The sequence below is a fragment of the Neophocaena asiaeorientalis genome, unplaced genomic scaffold (assembly GCF_003031525.2).
Source record: "Neophocaena asiaeorientalis asiaeorientalis breed wild unplaced genomic scaffold, Neophocaena_asiaeorientalis_V1.1 scaffold171, whole genome shotgun sequence".
NCBI lineage: Eukaryota > Metazoa > Chordata > Mammalia > Artiodactyla > Phocoenidae > Neophocaena > Neophocaena asiaeorientalis.
The window spans coordinates 10673204-10697026 of NW_020174013.1; the positions used below are offsets into that span (position 1 = coordinate 10673204).

The 23823-nt window shown below is 50.4% G+C and overlaps 1 protein-coding gene across 1 annotated transcript in view; it reads right to left on the reverse strand.

The window, feature by feature from the left end:
• The window catches only part of KCNK12 (potassium two pore domain channel subfamily K member 12), a 58466-nt gene extending 35358 nt beyond the window's left edge, over positions 1 to 23108 (reverse strand). Inside the window, exon 1 of the mRNA XM_024753462.1 lies at positions 22149 to 23108. Coding sequence (XP_024609230.1) covers positions 22149 to 22539 — 391 coding nt within the window. The 5' untranslated portion in view covers positions 22540 to 23108. The remainder of the gene's footprint in view (positions 1 to 22148) is intronic.
• Between the last annotated feature and the right edge of the window lie 715 nt (positions 23109 to 23823).

A 23823-nucleotide genomic window follows, 5' to 3' on the forward strand; every position in this document is an offset into this window, starting at 1 on the left:
TAGGATTTACAGTAGATTAGACATTGCAGGAAAAAAAGATTGAACTTGAAGACCTAGCAATAAAAACTATTCAAAATGAAGCACAAAAAACACACACACACACACAAAAAATGAAGCACAGTGAGGGGAAAAAAGACTGAAAAACAGAAAAGAAATCAAAGATAAGAGCCTCAGTTACCTGTGAAACAATATCGGGGATCTAACATATGTGTAACTGGAGTCCGAACAAGAGATGGTGAGGGGTAAAAAAAAAAAAAAAAAAGACTATTTGAAGAAATAATGGTCAAAATTTTTTCAAAGTTAATAAAATTTATAAACACACAGCTCCAAGAAGTTCAATAAGCCCCAAGTAGGATAAACACACACACAAAAACTGTACTGAGGCACGTCAAAATCAAATTGCCAAGGGAACTACCTGGAGGTCCAGTGGTTAGGACTCCACTCTTCTACCGCTAGGGGGTGCAGGTTTGATCCCTGGTTGGGGAACTAAGATCCCACAAGCCATGCTGCATGGCTAAATAAATAAATAAATATTTTAAAAAGAAAAAACAAATAAACAAAACAAAACCAAATTGCTGAAAATCAGGGAATGAAGAGAAAATCTTAAAAGCAGCCAGAGGAAAAAAGGCATGTTACTTAACATAAACAAAGATAAAAATCACAGACTTCTTGTCAGAAACTGTGCAAGCCAGGAAACAACCTTCTAAATGCTGAAATTAAAACAAAAAAACAAGGGACATCCCTGGCAGTCCAGTGGTTAAGACTCCGTGCTTTCACTGCAGGGGGCATGGTTTGATCCCTGGTCGGGGAACTAAGATCCGGCATGCCATGAGCACGGCCAAAAAAAACCCCCAAAACAAAACAGCCATTCAATCTAGATTTCTATACCCAGTGAACATATGTTTTCTGAAAGATATTCTGAAAGATCTAATCACTTTTCTCTGACACTGCTCATCACACTCTTGTCCAAGTCACCATGATGTCTCACCTGAAATATTTCAAAAGCCTCCTAACTTGTTTGCATGCTTCTACACTTGCTCCCCTACACATATAAGGTCATCTCACTCCTCTTCTCACAACCTTCTAATGGCTCCCATTTTACTCAGAGTAAAATCTGAAGGCCTAGCCATGGACCACAGACCCTACGTGATGTAGTCCTTGACTATTGTTCTGACTTCACATTCTAACACTCTCCCATTTGACCTTCCTTCAAACACTACTCCAGCCACACTGGACTCCTTGCTGCTCCTCCAGTAAACCATGCAAGCTCCTACTTAAGGACCTTGCACTTGCTGGAATACTCTTCCTCCAAGTAGCCACATGGCTTGCTCCCTTGCTTCACTCCACGTCTTTGCTCAAGAGTCATGTCATTAGAGACCCTTTTAGATTACCCTATCAAAAAAAGCACCCCGTCTTCCATCACTCTTCATTCTGTTACCTTTTTCTTTCAGTAGCATTTATCACTGTCTGACACTTATTTGTTGACTGACTGCCTTCCCCAACTAGAATGTTAGCTCCATATAGCAGGGACTTTGTCTACTTATTCACTTTTGTACACAAAATGTGAAATCAGTGACACACACATATACAAACACGCACTGCATCCATACCTCAAGTTTGTTCTAGACTCCTTGATGCATAAAAACATTTTGCTGCCAGTTCAGGGGAAGGCAAGCCATGGGTTGAAAGTTCAACTCTAACCACAGGCTGCCCTGCATATAGCTCAAAGGGGCTGGGAGGAGCTCTAAATGACATGTGTGTCACTTCAGTAGCACCACTCTGTGGCTGGAAACCCTGGAAAAATTACAAGGGAGAACAGCCAGGGCCTTGCAGATGCTGGCTCGTTCATTCACACAGAGAATTGGGCCTCTCTCTGCTGGGTCTGCATCAGCTCTTTCCTCTCTGCCCAGCCCTGGGGAGAGGGGAGGGTCAGGAGCTGGGATAGATTTAATCAGAGTACTCAGCACCAAGTTGAAGCTAGAGTGCCCTTCAGCCATAAACAGCTATAAAAGAAGAAAAAATTTTATGGAAAACATTTAAAAAAGATATAAACCAGGGATTTAGAAGAAGGTGAAGGTGATTTCTAGGGACAAAGATGACATGAATTAAGGTCATCACTACACCCCAACCTCCATTGCATTCAGGCCATCCTCCCCCAGTGTCTTTCTCACCTGCGGAGCACAGGGGGCTGCCCTCAGCAACCTCTGAGCAGGGAGGGGAGGGCTTCCCTGCTGAACCCAGCTTTGGAGGAGGGGCTTTCTCCTCAGCCTCAGCCTGACTTCACTTCCCACCTCCTGTACACCTGCAGCATCCTCATCCCCCTTCCTCCCATTATTAGACGTGCACACAGATCTCTGGATGCATCGTGGAGATGCCCAGGCCCATGGTCAGCCCCTTTCCCTGGATCTTCTTGTGTGATCTTGATGTCAAGAAATGGGGGAGGAACAGAGAGTGAGAACCAAGATTAGTGGGGGCCATATTGAGTCATGTTGAGTGCTGGTCACTAGATCCTGCCGTTTGGCTCCTGAGAACATCTCTCGCACCTTCTCTTCTCCTTTCCAAAGGCCACAGGATCCCCGGCCCCTATCCCTATCCCTCTCCACCCAAATCACTCTGCACACACATATTCAGCATAAACACACATAAACAAACATTCACTGACCCTTGGCCTATTATGTGGGGTCCTCCCCACAGCCCCATGAGGCAGACATCATTGCGAGAAAGATTTGTACACGGCTGCTAAGTCAAATGTGCCAAATTCTGCTCTTTGTTCAAAGTGTGTACACCACTGGCTATAAAATGAGAACTATCAAATATCACGAGCCACTCATCTCATGAAGAAACAGTATGCATTGGCAATCTTTTGAATGAGTTTGGAATCACACAGCAGTTCAGAGATGCTATTACAAACTCAAGGATTTGCCACCTATAGAGATACATAAGCTCCCCATAAAATGAAGGGGGACAGCTCGTAGTGGGCTGATTTAAATGTTCAAAGTGAACGGCCAAAACAGGGGACTTCAAATTAGCTGGTGGTTTCCAGGCAGTCTAGAGGCCGGCAATTTACACTAACTAGATTGCCTGGTTTAATGGCATAACTATATATCAGCCAGAATCCTCTTCTCAGACACTTATCATCATCAAGAACATGTAATGGCTCCTTATTGCTCCCCATGCCAAGTCTAAGACGTTTCTGCCCAGCTTTCAAGACCCTCTGATATGACCTGAACCTATTAAAGCAGTTTTACCTGTTGTTGGTCCTAAGGCAGGCTGGTCCTGACCTCACTCACACTGCTCCCCCAGGCCTACCCTGCAACCTGAGAGGTGGCCTCAGACATGCTGGAATGAGCAAAGGATTTGGGGTCCAGCTTTACCACTCACTGTGTGACCTCAGCCAAATTATTAATAAAAACACTAGCTTATATTAGAGTGCTAATTAAATGCCATGGCCAGATGAAGCACCTACATTCATGGTCTCATACAATTCTCCCAACAACTGTGTGAGATAGGCACTGTTTTATTCCCATTTTATAGATGTTAAAACAGAAGCTTTGGAAGTTTGTTCATTTGTTCAACAAACACCAAGTGCTGTGCTGTGCGCTGGGAACATAACAGTGGGTGAGGAGACGAGACCCCTGTTCTCGTGGAGCAGGGAGTGGCTAGAGGTCAGGCAACAAACAAGTAAATACAGGAACTGGATGATTTAGGAATGTGGTACATGCTCTAATACCGTAGTGTGGTGGACAGCGGCTGGGGGTGAGTGGGGGACACTATTATAGTCAGGTAGTTAAAGAAGGCTCCTCAAGGGGTGACATTTTAGTTTTAGATATTGAGGCTTGAATGTGGTTGAGAAGTCAGCCATGCCAAGACCCAGGGAGCTGGACTCCCAGGAGCAGGAACAGCAAACGCAAATGCCCTGAGGTCTAATAAGTCCAGTCTGGACACCATAATGAGTTGAGCAAAGGGGAGAAGCAGTACCAGTGAGGCTGAGAGGAGGCAGGGCCAGGTCACACAGGGCCTTGCATGTCATGGTGAGGAGTCAGATTTCCTGCAATGGGGAATCACTGGTGGGTTTCAAATAAGGGAAGAGCTTGACTGATGTATACTTTTTTTTTTTTTTTTTTTGATGTATACTTTTAAAGACCTCTTTGGCTGCTGTGTGGAGAAGAGGTTGTCAAGAAACAGAAAGGAAGCTGGAGGATTGGTTAGGAGACTGATTTGGTTGCCCCAGCAACATACAGTGGTTGTGATCAGAGTAGACCAGTAGTGATGGGCACAGAGACAGGGGATGAAATTGGAATGTATTTTACAGATTGAGCTGACAGGATTTGATGATGAATATGGATAATTAGAGAGAAAGAGGCATCAGGACAGCTCTTCATGATGGTGCCATTTATTGAGATGAGGAAGACTGGAACAAAGCAGAAATCAACAGTTCTATTTTGGTCTTTTTAAGTTTTAATACATATTAGACTTCCACGTGGAAATGTCAGGCTGGCCCTTGGACCTATGGTCTTGAAGCATAGTGTGGAAGATTGGGGTTATTCTTCTGGAAGTCATCAGCAGATAGGTGGGTTTTAAAGCCATGGGGTGTGAAAGGGATCAGAGGATGTGACCCCAAAATATGCAACTTTGGCATAAGGATTATTTTGAGCTGGAGGCAATAGAGAAACAGCAGACTCAGGAAAAGCTCTCTAACCTTCCCCTATATGCCCAAAGGTAGGGTATAAATTTTCCTTTGTGAAGGTGTCTGCCCCCCCCCTCCTCAACTATACCAGGAAAGAAGAACAACTCTTAATAACCAGAGACACTTCTCACCCCAAGACTGCACAAATTGGAGTCTGCACAACAAACCTTACTAAAATAACCCTCACCTTCCTTTCCCCCATATATTTACCTTCTCACAAGTTACCACTCCTAGAAGCCCAGACCCTTTTGCCTTTGCCTTATCACTTCTCCACAATTTACTGCTCTTTGTTAAAATGGTATATAAGCCTCAGGCTTAACTGCTTCTTTGGATGTCAGTTCTTTTCTATGAAGCCCTCCATATGCATACATAATAAGACTTTTCTCATGTTGATCTGTCTTTTGTCAGTTTAATTTGCAGTACTCCAGGTATAAAACCTAAGGGCTTAGAGGAAAAAAGGTTTCTTCCCCTACAGGTTAAGTGACATTGTCTGGAGAGAGAATCCAGGGAGAAAGGTCTAAGGACTGAATGTGGGGTCCTCTAACAATGAGAGATCACACAAAGGAGGGGATTCAGTGAAGGAGACAGGATAGCAGCCAGTGAGGGTCAAGGAGAGCACCATGTCTCAGAAGCCGAGAGAAAAGAGGATTTCAAGGAGGAATGGCCAGTGGTATCAAATATTGTTGCTGAGTAAGATGAAGACAGGGAAGTCATCACTGGATTAGCAGAAAGGCCATGGGGGATCTTATAAGAGCAGACTCAGTGGAAATATGGGGGTAGATTCTGGATCGATGTGGATCCAGGGGAGGAAGGGAGATGTTGACTACTCTTTGGAGAAGTTTTCCCATAAAGAGGAGCAGAGAAATGGGGAGGTAGCTGGAAGGTGATGCAGGGGTCAAGGGAGGGGTCTATTAAGAAGGAAGAAAAGACAGCATTTTTGCATGCCAATGGAGGACACACTGACAATGTACGGGGCGGGTCATGGCAGAAACAAGTCTTTGAGAAAGTTGGAGGGGATGAGACCCAGTGAAGCAGGCATTTGAAAGTGGACAATCTGTCTGCTATCATAAGGAAGAAGCAGCTCCACATGGTGAATGGATTAGCGGTTGTAAAGATGAGAGTCCCTGTCTGATGACTTGTATTTTCTCAGTGAAATGTGAGCAGACAGTGAGGGCTATGGGAGGCTGGAGGTGGGAAGAAGAGGGATAAGCGGTGAACTGACACAACAGGAAGGTAGTAGGAGGGTCTGCCAGCATGGAGTGTCCGGCTGGTCCCCAGGGTCACTAATTTAAAGTTGGACCAGTCAGCATGTTTGCATGGTTTTCTCCAGCCGTGTGTAGCGGCTTGGGTACAGGTAAGGAATAGGTGGAAAGCTGGCATTTTGATGGTACCAAGTTGGGGACAGGGACACAATGCAGGGAGAGAGAGAGAGAGGCAAGGAAGTTAAGGGTGCTTGCAGAGGGAAGCACCTCTGAATCTAAGTTGGATTAGAAAAGAAATGAGGGCCCAGAAAAGATGATGGAAACATAGTAGGAGACTGCCCGTTTGGGGTCCAAGGAATACTATATTGGGGCAACAGTGGATGAGAGCTGGAAGGATGGGAGGTGGTGATCATAAGGTGACCTTTGAAGGCAGTGCAGTTCACTGGTCATAGCAAGGACATGGGTAGAACAGAGTACCTGCCAGAGTGGGACAGAGAAAAACATTGCTGTAGGTGAGATGGTCAAGGAATGTGAGGCCCAGGTCTTGGATGGATCAGGCCTGGGAGACTGGAGAGGAAGGCAGTGAGCCAGACTTGTTCAGTGAATGAGCAGGAGATGTTCCCTGGCAACCCCACCAGTGAATGATGGAGCTGAAATTCTAACCCAGGCCAGGGCCCTCAGCACCCGCGCCTAGCCACTACACTGCACTGCAAACTGTCTCTTGGTGTTGCAGATTTCTTCATTCTCAAAATGGAGACACATACAATGCCCACCTGCCTGACTGAACAATGCACATCGAGGAGCTTTATAAGGCACTTTGCATACGTTGGGCATATGCTCCGTCGGCTGGACGGCTCCAGTGGACCTGGGCAGCTCGTCAGTACAAGACACACCACCCGCATTAGCTCTTGAAACACACACTTCTGAATTGCCCACTGGGTCACGTGTATTGCTCACTAATTCGACCAGAAGCCCTTGACTTCAGGCACTGGGCTGCCTCAGGGATTTGGGGTTTGTGTGAAGGTGGCAATGGCAGTAAAGGGGACTTGGTGTGGCTCTGGGTTCCTGACATACTGGCTGCACGTTGCATCTCACTGTAAATGCACTGGTGTGCCTGGAGAAGCCCCGGAGTGAATACCTTTGCAAATTGAAGCTTTCTTTTACAAAGTGAATCATCGTCTGATTTGTAAGTGGAGATTTTCGTATTTTACTTTTCCTTAAACTGGTGCCTAGGTAGAGGTGAGAATCTTGGAAACGGCCAATTATTCAAATTTATGTTCTTTCCACAAATATTCGTGGAGCCCCTCCCATGTGCCAAGCCTGGTGCTAGGCACTGGGTGATGGAGCAGAAAACAGGAGAGACAGGCAGGCTCCTGGGTGCTGGGGGGATCAGGCCCCGCAGTTTCACTCAACGTGGGCAGAGTTTTGTGTTTTCCTTTCCCTCTCCGGCCTGGGCTGTCCCTGAAGCTTTTCTGGCAGGTCCTGGTGTGAGCAGCTCACCACGAGGTGCTCAGAATTCCGAACACTTGGCAGCAAGGGAATGAGGTCGTGGCCATTTGGAAAGCATTAGGGAAAAGTCACGCGGAGTGCGATTTGGGGCTTGTGTTTATCTCAACTGTAACTTTCCAGAAAGCTGGGACACCCCATTCCAATAAAAGCTTCCCCAAGTACTTTTAGAGGCATTGTGATGGTGCTGGGCTGTGTGGATAGGGGTGGTTTTCTGGATTTGTGGAATTGCATTTAGTTACTGATAAAACTTCTGTCCAATTTGTGAGCCAACATCTGGTTTCTAAGGGGTGTGCCATGGGCTGGTGATGGAAAAGCTAGAACTATTGAGCCGAGAGGCAGAACTCAGCAGGGCTTCCTTGTGGCTGGAAGCTGCGGCCAAGGCCAGGGCCAGATGGGGCATCTGGGTTGGTGGGAGAGCTGGGGCCAAGAAGCCTGGCCTCATTGTTCAGAATTGAACTTTTCCCACCACTCCTGGGGCTCTGGGGGCTGAGGCTCAGAGTTGTCTGGTTTGGTATCAATCTAGTGATTCTGCCGGGCCCCAGGCAGGGTAGGACAAGGACCCAGCTGACTCAGAAAGCCACGGAGACAGCACTGTCCGCCAGGGGAGCCCCGGCCAGAATGAGCTAGCTGTCTCCTGCACACCTGCCAGGCGGGGAGGGAGACGGGGGTGCTGGGAGGTTCCTGGAGCCCAGCCTGGGCCCAGGTTTTTCTACTCTCTTTTTATTATTTCCAGCAGTCCAAGGTTTTCAGTTACTCACACTCAATTTATTCATTCCATCCATTCAACATTGATTAATCACCTACTTTGTGCCAAGCACTCTGCTCCATGATTTGCAGAAACTACCTCTTTGCTTTTCAATTATCCCCATCTCCAGACACGGTGCCCACTTTACAGTAGTCATTCAATGCATGGCTGCTGCCATATGGCTATTACCGTCATTAACTGTAGCAGTGACAAGCACTACTAAGACAGAGCTCCTGACCTGGAGGAAGGAGAAAGGATACCTACGATGTTCTGGGTCCGGTGCCAGCCTTTACCATACCTTACCCCACCGAACAGAGGCTGGTATTATTGCCAGGGAAACTGGCATAGAAAGAGGTAATGACCACGTGTCTGGGGGCAGTAAGAGGGGCTCCAAGAAGGTCTCGCTCTAGTGGCCTCGTTTGAGCTGCGCCTTGAAGTCCAAGTTCGCTTGGTGGAAAATGGAGAGAAAGGGAAAAATATTCCAGGTGGAGAAAACAGCCTGAGCGATGGCCTGGAGGCTGAATGTGCCTGGGGTTCAGGGGTGGGGTGCAGGAGGATGGCCAGAAGTTAAGAGTGGCTAGAGCTGGGGGTGCACCAGCAGGTGCTTGGTTTCATGCCTTCCCTCAGTGTCTGGGTGGGTTTGCCTCCAGGACATGACCTTGGACAGTCCTGAGCTGGCCGTGTGCCCAGACGTTCCTGGCTGATGTGCTCAAGTGCGGACCTTCTGGTTATTTGCTTTTCTGGTCCCGTCGCTCTGTGGCCACTGCTGCTATCCCAGGTGCAAGGCTGAGGGCCCTCAGCTCATGAGGTCCTTTCTCTGGGCAAGAGCTTGGTGTAGTTGGCCCCCAAAGTTCCCATCAACGGCTCCCAGAGTTGTAGTGAGCTCTGCGTGAAGCACCATGCTTTGCCTGCCCGCAGCCTCCCTCAAAAAGGGCGCAGGGTTGTGTAGGTGGAAAGCTCAGTGTAGCCATGGGGGCTACAAGGAGCACAGCACAGCCAAATGCAAACCCCTAAACTGTGCTTGAGCCCTTGCTGACACCACCTCATATTCACCTCTTCTGCCCCCACCCGCCAGCAGACCCCAGACTGGGCTGTGACTCTTCTCCCTCTGTGGTCGTGCATGGCTCAGGGGCAACAGAAAGGATGCTATACAGTCAGGGGCCCTGAATCCTCTATCCTGCCATTGACTCCCTGCTGTGTGAAACCAGGCAAATCGCTTAACCTCTCTGAGCCTGTCTCTTCGTCTGTGAAATGGGATAATAGCACCCTCTTTGCTGTCCTAGGCTTTGGGGGAGGTTCCTGAATAAACATGGGTAAAAACACAGTAAACGGGCAAGCACGACATGTGTGCGTGTGTGTGTGCGTGTGTGTGTGCATGTGTGTGTGTGGGGGGGGGGGGGGAAAATCTCCCCGGAACAAAGGCCCTGACTGCTGGCATGGTGGAGTCTGGAGAGGGAAAATGCTGGCAGGCCCTTCAACCTCCCCTGTCCTGCCCTAGGACAGGGAATGCTTTTTCTACCCAGCAGGGGAGCTGAGTCACCCCAGGGTGAAGGGTACAGAGTAAGGTTTGGGCCTGGGGACCTGAAGCAGCACCCTGGCTCCCACCCAAAGTGGGGCTGTTCACCTCAGTGCCATCCTGCAGCCTCCTCCACCCGCAGTCCCAACACCAGAGTCGCCTCAGAGAAGCGTAGCGAGGCCTGGCCTCAGCCCCATCTGGCCTCTCTGCTGGTCTCAGCTCCACAACCTCCCCCTAAGCCCAAGCACTGCCAAGAGGCCTCAGCCCACTAAACCAGGATGGTGGGCAGGGGTGTGGCTCCCCAGGGCTCTGCTCTGGGGGTGAGAAGCAGAGACGTACCAGGGGGATAATGGTCTAAACCACCGCTCAGTCACTTGTTCAGTTATTCACCAAACAGCTTCTTTAAAAAGATCAAAGAGCACACACATGAGGAATTATTAAGACATTCTTCTAGTTGAGGAACCAAAGAAAATGCATTTTTAAAAGCACCCTCCCAGGCCAGTTATGTAACAGCGCAGGACAGCAACATGCCCCAGAGACAGCGGCCGATGAGAGGGTGGCAGATGCCACAGTGCAGGGGCGGCTGAGACCCAGAGGGCTGTACGCAGAGTGGTGGGTCGGCGATGAACTGGGCCTCGGTTTCCCCCCGTGCAGGGTGGCAGCCCAGGGCTCACCCAGGAGGCTTGCCCAGTTCTGAGGAGCTGATGCTTTCCAAGGGTTTGCCAGGCACTGCACACGTGGATTAGCTCGTTCAACCCTTGTAGGTGCCCGTGGGGTAGGGAGCACTTTACAGAGGAGGGAACTGAGGTAAGAAGAGGCACATCCTCTCACTGGGAGCACATGGCTTGTCAGTGGCAGAACTGGGACTGGGACCCAGTCTGCAGAGTTGGTGCATTTAGTCTGCATTAAACTGCACCAGAGGATGTGAGCGAATAGGCTTCCCGGATATGAGAACATCAGAGCTGGAAGGGACCCACGTGACCCCGGCACTCCCTGCTTTTAGGAATGAAGCCACTGAGGCCCTGCGTGGTGTCGTGTCCTGCCCACAGCCGTGCAGCCAGTGAGGGGCAGAGTGGGTCCAAGCTGCCCGTTCCTGACTCACTGCTGCTTCTCTCTTCCCATGCTGTGCCCAGTGCAGTCTGGGAACCGAGAATACGGGCGTCACTGGGAGCTAATGAGGAACGCAGTCCGAGGTCCCACCCAGACCTACTGAACAGAAAGTGCTCTCGCGCTTTGACGAGAGCCTGGTGACTTGCGTGCCCTTTACTGATTGAGAGGCACTGCTCTGTGCTACCCTGCCTTCCTGGTCGGCAATATCTGTTACTGTGAGAGTAATGACATTGTATCCAGACACTGTAAAACTTCAAATTGCAAGATACCGGAAGCTCCATCCTGGAGTCACCTGGGATCTGGGGGAAGTGACAGAGTGGGTCCCCCAGAGCTTAATCCTTCACAGGGCCCTGCACACCCATCCTGCTAGTGAGCTTGGGAGCTTAGTCCTGAGCTGGGCTTGCCCAAGCCCAGGGAGGAGGTGACACTCACAGATGGTCCAGAGCATCCTCACCAGAGCCACTGGCTGCTACGGTCCCCCAAGAATTAGAGCTGGCGGTTGGCTAGGGAATGGCCTGGTTTAGGACAGAACTTCCTGGGGCCAGAGCCTGACAGCCGTGGTGGCAGCTGCCAAGAGCTGGTTTGGGGTGAGCCAGGGGGCTTCGGTTCTCTCTCACTCTCTACCAGCACCTCTCCTGTACCGTCTCAGTCCCATGGAAAGTCCTTTGTCCTCAGAGCCTCAAGACCCTATGCCTCCCCAAACTTCACCTCGTAGAAACCCTGCCACTGACCCCAGGTGAGATCAGAGCCTGAGACTGCCCAGCGCGCCCACCTCAGCCCCACATTCTGGTTGGCTGGCTGGCAGCCCCTGGCCAAGCCCTGGATCCTGGGAAGGTCAGTGGAGCTGGGCAGAAGCAAGGGGAGGGCTAGGAGACTAGGGAAGACCCTGGGCTGGGGCTGTGCACAGGGACACAGTGGCTTTTTGCTCCGTCTCACCTCCTCTGAATCTGAGGCCACCACGCAAGGGCACGGAGAGCCCCACTGTAGCTGACGGGGGTGGGAGCCCTGAGCTCCACCTTCGAACACAGACCTGAGGCTCCCCCACAGCCTTCAGATGCAGCAGGAGCTTCTCCCTGGAGGACCCTCCAGGCACTCGACTTACTTTGCTGCTCCTCAGATGCGCTACCCGCCTCCCTCCAAGCTCTTCCCCTTTGTCTTTGATGTACTGTTTAACTTTCACCCCTTCTGGGAAGACTGGTATCTGCTCAGAAAAGCCATGGCGGGATCTGGTTCTGTACTTGTCCCATCAGTTGCAGTGTGTGTGTGTGTGTGTGTGTGTGTGTGTGTGTGTGTGTGTGAGTGTGAGAGAGACAGACAGACAGACAGACAGACAGACAGAGAGATCTTCAGCAGTATTCAGGAAACGTTTCCAAAGCGGCATGAGAGCTCAAGGACCTCAGAGTCCACATAGGCAGGTCCTGGGTCAGCACCAGCTCTCAGCAAATGCCCCTCTGACTTGCTGTGCAACCTTGAACAACCTCTCTCCTTCTCTGAACCTATGTAAAATGAGGAACAAGGCTAACTTAACCCTCTTCAGGTTGGTCTTGGAGGAGCACCAGGGCTCCTCAGAGAAGCTTTCAGGGAGTACATGGCATCTAAGGGGAGGCCTGATGGGTGGGGCTCCAGCTCCCCTGTTTTCTGTAATAGGCTGCTTGTTGGCTTTTGTTGACAAAATGGTATAAATGCCTGGGGAAAGTTCTGGAGGATTTCTATGGTGCTTTCCAGCTGGAATACTCTAGAGGTAGGTGTCTGCTCCATGTGGCACAATTCTGGGCTAGTCCAGGCTGGGGTCCTTGGGCACAGTCAGGACCAAAGGGAAGAACCCTCTCCCTCAACTGGCTTGGCCCAGGAGTGGTGGCAGACATCCCGGCAATGCAGGGGACAGGAAGGAAGAAGGTCCAGGTACCCCGTCTCTGTCTTTGATGGCCGGGCAGCTGCTCCTGTTCTCCTTCCTGCCCTTCTCCACCCACCCAGAATTTCCCAGAGGAAGTGGCTCTCATTAAAGCAAGGGAGGCTGAAGATGCTTTAGTCACTGACTTGTTCAGGGGTCAGCTCAGCCCCTGGGAGTGAGTGCAATCCTGGAGTAAACCAAGTGAATCTGTGGCCTGTTTCCATGGGGCAATTTGCTGGGTAACTGTCCAGTCTCGTCTAGGCTTTGTAGAGGTTGTAGGCTCAGCTCAGGAGAGATGAGACAGTCCTTCACTCCAGAGGGACTGGCCCCAAGAACCATGAAGATGGTAGTGTGCCCTGACTGTCAATTTCACTGCTGGGAATTCAACTGAAGGAGATACTGTGTAAAGAAAAGGCCATCTTCATAAAGATGATCACTGTGGCATTACAACGGCGCCCAAATTGGGAACCACACCCAGCTACACAGCAATAGGGGTAGTAAATTACAGAACATCAGTTACATAGAATATTACGCACCCATTAAAATTAGTATGTAGAAACATGGAAACAACACTGATAAAAAAATGTTACCAAAGGCAGCTCAGCACTTGTCAAGTAGTCCCCTTTCTTCTTCCTACAAAAGGTGACAAAGAACTGCAGGGGAACTTGCAAAAATGAAAACAGTTATGTTAGGGAGAGTATTACGAGTTATTATAATTATTGACTATTTACAATGTGCTGGGTTCAGTGCTGGGTGCTGAGGACGGAGCAGTGAATTAGAATGTATTTCCTTGCTCTCCATCTACAGCTTCAAATCTAATGATGGATTTTTTCCCCTAAATGTCCTTCAGAGTTGTCATAGCATCATCTTCCAATAAAACATAGCTGATGAGAGAAATAAGCGAGGAAAGGTACTCCTCTCCTTCTGGGTAATGTATTTCATTCCCGGCATCAGAGCCGCCTCCAGCTGGATTACATACATGTCAGAAGAAAACCGAATGTAAATGTGGTAGTGACATTTCGGACTCATAATGTCTTAGTTTCCTTTGAAGCAAAAACATTTTAAAAACTCCATGTTAAAAAAGAAGTAAAAAGTTAGGACTTGTTACTAATCTTGCAGTTGAATAATTAAGTATGCCTAATTCTGAAAGTAGCAAGCTAAATTATGCAGTGACAAAAGTGACATCTCTTATACCTACACCATCCCGGCTACAGCGGCATGGTTTTAGCTTTATAGCTAAAATATGCTGCCAGAAAACCTAATAAAAGGAAGCAAAAATATTTCTGTTTATATCAAGCTGCCATTTGAGAGAGACTTTTAAATATGTTCTTCTCTATGTGTAAATCTGACAGCAGTTGCATAATTAAAACCCCAGTGGAGAGTTTCCTTTTAATCTTTTCAAAGTAAACCAATAAAACATCCTTTAGGATGTGAAATGATGGATTAATACTCTTTGGATTGCTTGAATATCTTTGAGCTAGGGCCTGACTCCAAGAATACTATTTAGCACTAAAAGAACACCAGCCAGTGTCTTTCTCTTTAGGAGTTCACGTAATCACGGGAGATGCAGATGACATGCCAAAGGCGACACATGCATGGTTATGAGTTCTGCTTGTCTTGGATTTTGTTAAGTGGAGGGATGAATAAATGGATGTATTTACATGAAAACAAACTGGATTTCGATCCCCTGGGAATATGTCATATAGCAGAAATGGCAGAAATAATAATTGCCCAGGATTTCAGTTCAGTGTAAGCCATCGATATGAATAATTTAGACCACAAAGTGGATTTTCATTTTGTTTAAGCTATTCAGACCGACTTTCTATTCAGCCTCAACTACCACTGAACAGCCACTGGCAGATCTTCCCACTGGGTCTATGGTGTATGGACAGTTGCAGATTACCTAGCTCCGGATATGGGCCTTGTTCAAGCCAAATGTCAGGACAAGTATTCTACCTCATCACGGTGTTTCATCTAACATGAGTACACACAACCACACCTGAGTTTTTCTTCTGTGTCTCCCTCTAGCTGAAGGCCCATTCCTGCCCCTTCTTCCCCTCCCCTACACACACACACACACACGTGCAAAAGAAGGCAGAGAGAAAGTGGCTGCTGTCCTTGGACCAGAATTTACCCGAATGTCTCCCACTTGCTAGCATTTCTGTCTCTAACCTTCTTGGTACTGGCTCTTGCCTTCCCAGCTGTCTAAGACTTACCAGATGCTTCTAGTCTATCTGACCTCTAAGATGTGTCTGATCCTTCAAGTTTTCTCTGGACTTAATCAACTGTTGGCCTGACCAACAGACCAGTCCTTTTGCTCAGCCCTGCTGTAGTGTCTGTCAGACACACACACAGATACACACACACACACACACACACACACTCGTTATTAAATACTTCAGCCTCAAACAGGAATGTGCCCACCAATTATATCAATGAAACTGGTAGAATAAACACTGCATAACTTGGATTCTGGACCCAGCTGAATACATAATTAACTGTGACCGGAGACACGTCCCTTAACACTCTGAGCCACACGGGATTGGAGCAAAGGACACCTCCTTGTTCCAATCATCATTAGTGAGGCTAGCCAAGATGTGGCACCCATGAACACTGCAGTCCAACTGCCCATGTTGGAATATGCTTCAACCTTTGTCTTGTAGAATAAGCTTTAACCTTTCAACATATTAGCACTTGGGGCCTGATACACACAATATATCATATTTATGGGATGAATGAAGAAAGGGTTTTCTACACTAAAGTCTAGATGAATCATTTAGTTGGGTCTATACAATACAAGAAAATGTCCACACTGCTGCACGGACCATACACACTGTGATATTCAAATAAAACCGAGTGCATGGTAATTTTCCTCTTCGCTGGATGAGGTGGCAGATAGAGAATACTGACTGCCCATTTTGGATTCAGCTTTGGCTCCCTGAGCTGCAGAATCCATAAAAGCACCAGTAATAATAATTGTCTCTGAAGACTCAGGGCATTTAAGGGAAAGGAACTACATAAACAGAAGTTAAACTGATGTATGTAGGTCTTCACTTAAATCTCATCCAAGTACATTTTGCAAGAGAAGCCTGAAATAAAAATCATGCTACTTCAGGATTCAGCAGAACTTATGTGACAGAAGTGACCAATTTGAACCACTGCCCCAGACCACGTCAGCAGGTGGATAACTGACAGAGACCCTGCTACTTGTGTGGCTCTCTTGGCACCTCTGCAAAGGGGCTAGTTCAATGCCGAGCTGTCCACTGGCTGGTTCTGGTCCTGAGTGCAGCTCTTCTCAGAGATAAATATCTCCCTGCAGCAGATTTTGGAAACAATGTGCTGGGTCATTTGTAACATAGCCACCAGCTTCAGCATAGCCTCCTACAATGCTTGCCTACATCCCAAAACACAAATCAAGAAAGAGAACATAGTTTCTTTCTGCTTGACTAAAGAACAGCCAAACACAAATCAAGAAAGAGAACATAGTTTCTTTCTGCTTGACTAAAGAACAGCCGATCCTGCTCGTAGATTAAGGGCTTGGGCTTGGAACAATTTACCAACACGCTGACTTGATTTTGTGCAAAGAACTGACAGAAGCTGTAGAAGCCATGGCTGGGCGGTGAATGAAGGCATTGATGGGAGCTCATCAGAAAGGCACAGAGACCACAGGTCACTGGAATGAGGCCCCATTTGGATAGACTCATGGCCTGTAGGGGAAGGGGACACTGCTCCCACCTTTCCCTTAACCTGTGGGCTCCATTAGGAAGCCAAGGTCAGAGCACACCGCTGGGAAAGAAAGGCTGTGGCTGCCCAACCTGTGCACAGGTTGCCTCTAGGTGAAAGCAAAAGGGTGTGTTTACAAGAGGAAGAGCATAAATCAATAATGAGCTATGAACACATGATGTCATCTTCCAGGACTAAGCATCTTTAGTACTTTTAAAGCACTTAAAAAAAAAAAAGAAAAAAAAAAACCCTCTAGTTGCTATAGCAACTTGATGCAGCTCTTAAAAGGGGATTTTTTTTTAAGGGGGTCATTTTATATCTTCAATCACCATAACAACATGATATAGCTTTTAAATGGTATTTTTATCCAGTTTGTGTGTACTTTGGACTTGGGCCACATTTGCCTTTTCTATTTAAAGTCATCAGATCAAACATGACACATGAAAATTCATTGAAAGGAAGCCCTTTCGTAGACTATACATATACACTCAGAGAGCCATCTCTAGCTGCTCATATCCTGCACATAGATGCAGTCTTTCTCTCTGCCTGCCAGCAGCCACCTACAATGGCTTACACTGGTCAGTTAGTCCATTCCCCCGTCTCTGAGCTGGCATACCAATCCAGCCCAGAAGGCGGGCCGGTGCAATCCCTCACCTCTCAGCCCAATGAATCCCGTTCCCTCCTCCAAAACTACCACCGGGGGATAGTGCTTTGGGGTGACTACAGGCATGACCAGCCAACGGCCTTCTTCCACCCTGGGACTGGAAGCAGGAGGAGATGAGACACAAAGTCTTGCCAAAGTGAAAATCTTGTATTTATTCTGCACTCTATACAGTAACGGGAAGAGGTCTGTTTCACGTGACACCCAGGGCCCAGGGAAAGGGGGGGGATGGGGAAAGTGGGTGAGAGGAGAATAAAGAGAGGGACAGGGTGGAGTGGGGAGCAGTGATGGCTCCACAATCTCTACAAGAGAGGCTCAGAGGAGGGGCGAAAGAAATAGGGGGGCTTCGAGGAATAGTTACACAGCATTTTTTGTACAGTTGCAAAATCATGAACTATTTTACCAAAAATAAGAGGACGGGATGATGGAAAGTATAGAGAAACTACCCCCTGCACCCAAGCTACCCCCTTGGTGTCACTATTGGTTGGAAAAGATAGCAAGGTAACAAAGAAGAGAGGTCAAGAAATTGGAGGGGAAGCTGGAAGAGGGGAGGGGGGAAGTAAGAGGAGAAAACCAGAACCAGAGAGGCTGCAGTCCTATTCTCCAAGTCTAATGGGGTGGTGTAGACCGTAAAAAAAAAAAAAGCGAAGGAGATCTAGGGATTCGTCTGGGGAAATGGTCGCCTTCCCCAGGGTAAAAGGGCTGGAGGACTCTGAGGGAAAACGCGTGTAAAAGAAGAAAGGAGAAGAGAAGGGAGGTAACAACGCTGTGAGTGGAGAGAGGAAGGGTTTTCCAAATCACATGGATGAGGAAACCGAGGACTAGGGGGCGTGAGAAATAAGAAGGAAGCAGCAGGCCCCTGATACATGTTCTCCCAAGTCCTTTTTTAGAAGCCAAAACTGAGGCACAAGCGGTTAGGTCACGCAGTTGGCAAGTGCTGGAGCGCGGGCGGCCCCCCGTCTGCCCAGCGCCCGGGTGAGGGTTCTCCCCATTTGGCCTCTTTGCCAGGCAGTCACCGCTGGGTGCGCGCCAGAGATGGGCCTCTCAGGCCACCTCCCGCGCCGAAAGCCAGTAAAGAGGGAGACCGAGCAGGAGGAGGGGGACGAGTGGGGAGGAGAGGGCGAAATGAAAGTAGGCAGCGGGGCCTCAGAAGGGAAGAGGGAGCCGAGGGACGCGGCTCGAGCCCCGAGCAGTGGAAAGGGCGGCAGGTGAAAGACGCGGAGAGGAAAGTCGCCCGCTGGGCGCGCCGCTCACCTATGGTCGACACCACGGTGCCCACGAAGTAGAAGGCGCCGGGGAAGTCCCAGCGCGGGCGCAGCGCGTCGGCTCGGACGCCGGCTGCCAGCGCGGCCTCGTAGTGCCGGAGGAAGGCGCGCAGCTCCGGCTCAGCCACTCCGTGCGCCGCGCTGAAGTTGCGCAGCGTACTAGCTCCGGATATGGGCCTTGTTCAAGCCAAATGTCAGGACAAGTATTCTACCTCATCACGGTGTTTCATCTAACATGAGTACACACAACCACACCTGAGTTTTTCTTCTGTGTCTCCCTCTAGCTGAAGGCCCATTCCTGCCCCTTCTTCCCCTCCCCTACACACACACACACACACGTGCAAAAGAAGGCAGAGAGAAAGTGGCTGCTGTCCTTGGACCAGAATTTACCCGAATGTCTCCCACTTGCTAGCATTTCTGTCTCTAACCTTCTTGGTACTGGCTCTTGCCTTCCCAGCTGTCTAAGACTTACCAGATGCTTCTAGTCTATCTGACCTCTAAGATGTGTCTGATCCTTCAAGTTTTCTCTGGACTTAATCAACTGTTGGCCTGACCAACAGACCAGTCCTTTTGCTCAGCCCTGCTGTAGTGTCTGTCAGACACACACACAGATACACACACACACACACACACACACACTCGTTATTAAATACTTCAGCCTCAAACAGGAATGTGCCCACCAATTATATCAATGAAACTGGTAGAATAAACACTGCATAACTTGGATTCTGGACCCAGCTGAATACATAATTAACTGTGACCGGAGACACGTCCCTTAACACTCTGAGCCACACGGGATTGGAGCAAAGGACACCTCCTTGTTCCAATCATCATTAGTGAGGCTAGCCAAGATGTGGCACCCATGAACACTGCAGTCCAACTGCCCATGTTGGAATATGCTTCAACCTTTGTCTTGTAGAATAAGCTTTAACCTTTCAACATATTAGCACTTGGGGCCTGATACACACAATATATCATATTTATGGGATGAATGAAGAAAGGGTTTTCTACACTAAAGTCTAGATGAATCATTTAGTTGGGTCTATACAATACAAGAAAATGTCCACACTGCTGCACGGACCATACACACTGTGATATTCAAATAAAACCGAGTGCATGGTAATTTTCCTCTTCGCTGGATGAGGTGGCAGATAGAGAATACTGACTGCCCATTTTGGATTCAGCTTTGGCTCCCTGAGCTGCAGAATCCATAAAAGCACCAGTAATAATAATTGTCTCTGAAGACTCAGGGCATTTAAGGGAAAGGAACTACATAAACAGAAGTTAAACTGATGTATGTAGGTCTTCACTTAAATCTCATCCAAGTACATTTTGCAAGAGAAGCCTGAAATAAAAATCATGCTACTTCAGGATTCAGCAGAACTTATGTGACAGAAGTGACCAATTTGAACCACTGCCCCAGACCACGTCAGCAGGTGGATAACTGACAGAGACCCTGCTACTTGTGTGGCTCTCTTGGCACCTCTGCAAAGGGGCTAGTTCAATGCCGAGCTGTCCACTGGCTGGTTCTGGTCCTGAGTGCAGCTCTTCTCAGAGATAAATATCTCCCTGCAGCAGATTTTGGAAACAATGTGCTGGGTCATTTGTAACATAGCCACCAGCTTCAGCATAGCCTCCTACAATGCTTGCCTACATCCCAAAACACAAATCAAGAAAGAGAACATAGTTTCTTTCTGCTTGACTAAAGAACAGCCGATCCTGCTCGTAGATTAAGGGCTTGGGCTTGGAACAATTTACCAACACGCTGACTTGATTTTGTGCAAAGAACTGACAGAAGCTGTAGAAGCCATGGCTGGGCGGTGAATGAAGGCATTGATGGGAGCTCATCAGAAAGGCACAGAGACCACAGGTCACTGGAATGAGGCCCCATTTGGATAGACTCATGGCCTGTAGGGGAAGGGGACACTGCTCCCACCTTTCCCTTAACCTGTGGGCTCCATTAGGAAGCCAAGGTCAGAGCACACCGCTGGGAAAGAAAGGCTGTGGCTGCCCAACCTGTGCACAGGTTGCCTCTAGGTGAAAGCAAAAGGGTGTGTTTACAAGAGGAAGAGCATAAATCAATAATGAGCTATGAACACATGATGTCATCTTCCAGGACTAAGCATCTTTAGTACTTTTAAAGCACTTAAAAAAAAAAAAGAAAAAAAAAAACCCTCTAGTTGCTATAGCAACTTGATGCAGCTCTTAAAAGGGGATTTTTTTTTAAGGGGGTCATTTTATATCTTCAATCACCATAACAACATGATATAGCTTTTAAATGGTATTTTTATCCAGTTTGTGTGTACTTTGGACTTGGGCCACATTTGCCTTTTCTATTTAAAGTCATCAGATCAAACATGACACATGAAAATTCATTGAAAGGAAGCCCTTTCGTAGACTATACATATACACTCAGAGAGCCATCTCTAGCTGCTCATATCCTGCACATAGATGCAGTCTTTCTCTCTGCCTGCCAGCAGCCACCTACAATGGCTTACACTGGTCAGTTAGTCCATTCCCCCGTCTCTGAGCTGGCATACCAATCCAGCCCAGAAGGCGGGCCGGTGCAATCCCTCACCTCTCAGCCCAATGAATCCCGTTCCCTCCTCCAAAACTACCACCGGGGGATAGTGCTTTGGGGTGACTACAGGCATGACCAGCCAACGGCCTTCTTCCACCCTGGGACTGGAAGCAGGAGGAGATGAGACACAAAGTCTTGCCAAAGTGAAAATCTTGTATTTATTCTGCACTCTATACAGTAACGGGAAGAGGTCTGTTTCACGTGACACCCAGGGCCCAGGGAAAGGGGGGGGATGGGGAAAGTGGGTGAGAGGAGAATAAAGAGAGGGACAGGGTGGAGTGGGGAGCAGTGATGGCTCCACAATCTCTACAAGAGAGGCTCAGAGGAGGGGCGAAAGAAATAGGGGGGCTTCGAGGAATAGTTACACAGCATTTTTTGTACAGTTGCAAAATCATGAACTATTTTACCAAAAATAAGAGGACGGGATGATGGAAAGTATAGAGAAACTACCCCCTGCACCCAAGCTACCCCCTTGGTGTCACTATTGGTTGGAAAAGATAGCAAGGTAACAAAGAAGAGAGGTCAAGAAATTGGAGGGGAAGCTGGAAGAGGGGAGGGGGGAAGTAAGAGGAGAAAACCAGAACCAGAGAGGCTGCAGTCCTATTCTCCAAGTCTAATGGGGTGGTGTAGACCGTAAAAAAAAAAAAAGCGAAGGAGATCTAGGGATTCGTCTGGGGAAATGGTCGCCTTCCCCAGGGTAAAAGGGCTGGAGGACTCTGAGGGAAAACGCGTGTAAAAGAAGAAAGGAGAAGAGAAGGGAGGTAACAACGCTGTGAGTGGAGAGAGGAAGGGTTTTCCAAATCACATGGATGAGGAAACCGAGGACTAGGGGGCGTGAGAAATAAGAAGGAAGCAGCAGGCCCCTGATACATGTTCTCCCAAGTCCTTTTTTAGAAGCCAAAACTGAGGCACAAGCGGTTAGGTCACGCAGTTGGCAAGTGCTGGAGCGCGGGCGGCCCCCCGTCTGCCCAGCGCCCGGGTGAGGGTTCTCCCCATTTGGCCTCTTTGCCAGGCAGTCACCGCTGGGTGCGCGCCAGAGATGGGCCTCTCAGGCCACCTCCCGCGCCGAAAGCCAGTAAAGAGGGAGACCGAGCAGGAGGAGGGGGACGAGTGGGGAGGAGAGGGCGAAATGAAAGTAGGCAGCGGGGCCTCAGAAGGGAAGAGGGAGCCGAGGGACGCGGCTCGAGCCCCGAGCAGTGGAAAGGGCGGCAGGTGAAAGACGCGGAGAGGAAAGTCGCCCGCTGGGCGCGCCGCTCACCTATGGTCGACACCACGGTGCCCACGAAGTAGAAGGCGCCGGGGAAGTCCCAGCGCGGGCGCAGCGCGTCGGCTCGGACGCCGGCTGCCAGCGCGGCCTCGTAGTGCCGGAGGAAGGCGCGCAGCTCCGGCTCAGCCACTCCGTGCGCCGCGCTGAAGTTGCGCAGCGTGGCGCCCCAGCGCGCCCGCGCCTCCGCCTCGCCCGGGCTCTCGAGCGCCGAGAAGACTGTGGCGCCAGCCACCAGGTAGAGGCCGATGAGCGCCGCCAGCAGCACGAAGCGGCCCGTGTCCTCGTTGAGGTGCGAGCGGCGGCAGCAGCAGCAGCAGCAGGAGGGGCGCGGCAGGCGGCGGCGGCAGCGGCGGGGCGGGGGCCGGGGGCTGCGGGAGGACATGGTCCGGAGCTCAGCCCCGGGGCCGGGGCGGCGCTCGGGGCCCGGGCCGCGACATCCCCCCCGCGGGAGCAGAAACGTGAGGATGGTGACCAGGGATCGGGGGCCGCCGCGGAGCCCCTCGCCGCCTCCTCCAGAGCCCGGACGGCGGGGCGCCTCCGCCTCCTCCTCGGCGCTCAGGCCGCACACGGGTCCCGCGGCCCTTCGGGCGCCGGAGCTGGGGCGCTCCTCTCTGCGCCCCGACGCCTGGCCGGCTGCCGCGGCTCCTCACCCACCGCCCTCGGGCGCGGGGGTCTCAAGGTAGGCCCCTGCCGCCTTGTGGCCGGCGTCCACGGGGCCCCGGGCCTCACCCTCCTCTCCAGACAGGCCGCGGGCTGCGGGCGGGGCGGGCTGTAGAGCCCGGGCGCCTAGGACAGGGACGGGAGAGCAGGGCACGAAGAGAGACCCCGGGCGCGTCCCATGAGACGTTCCCGGCTCAGCGGCTCCCCAGCGCAGGCTCCGTGGGCAGTCCAGCTCCCGCCCCCGGGCTTGAGCTGGCGGCGTCGGCTTCGGAGCCTCGGAACCGAGCTGAGTCCGGGGAAGCGCTCCCTTTCCAGCTCCAGCCGGAGAGCCGCCCGGCACGGAGAGGCGGAGTCACCGGCGCCCGGGGCGGGGTGTTGGGGGGTGGGGAGTAAGGAAGGGAAAGAAGGGGTGGGGAGTTGGGCTGCTGCGACGCCTCCCTGTCGTTCTGGCTGCACTAATGCGGGGCACCGAAGCAGGTGTCCGGACTGCGGTGCTGGCTACCACGCCGCCAGGGAATACCGTCCAGCCCCTCCCTGCGCTTCGGCTCCGGAATCCCTCCCTTGTGTCCAAGCTGCCGTCAAACTTTGCTCAACTTGATGTTGTCCTGCGGTCTCAGGTGCTGGAGGCCGAAAGACGCTAATGCCCTGACACCGGACTCCAGTCCGGTGTTTAAGTTCCCTGTCGTTCGCGTCTTCTTCCTGCATCCATCCACAGCGCCAGGTCTCGGAGGGTTCCTTTGGGGAAATGATTCCGCTTAGGAGCGGGGAAAGGGCCACTCGACTCGGGGCGGCCGGAGAATGAGGGCGTCTCCTCCCCCTCCCGACCGAGCGGGCGGCCGGCGTCAGCACCGCGGACAGCGCATCGGTGCCGCAGCCGCCGGGCGGGCGGCTCTGGGGCTGTGGGGACCCGCGGCGCGGGACGAGCCGGTCACCGTGCTGCGCTGTGCTTCCCCAAACCCCCGGTTTCCCTTTCTACCTCCCTTGTGTCCCCTCAACCCCTAAGGCA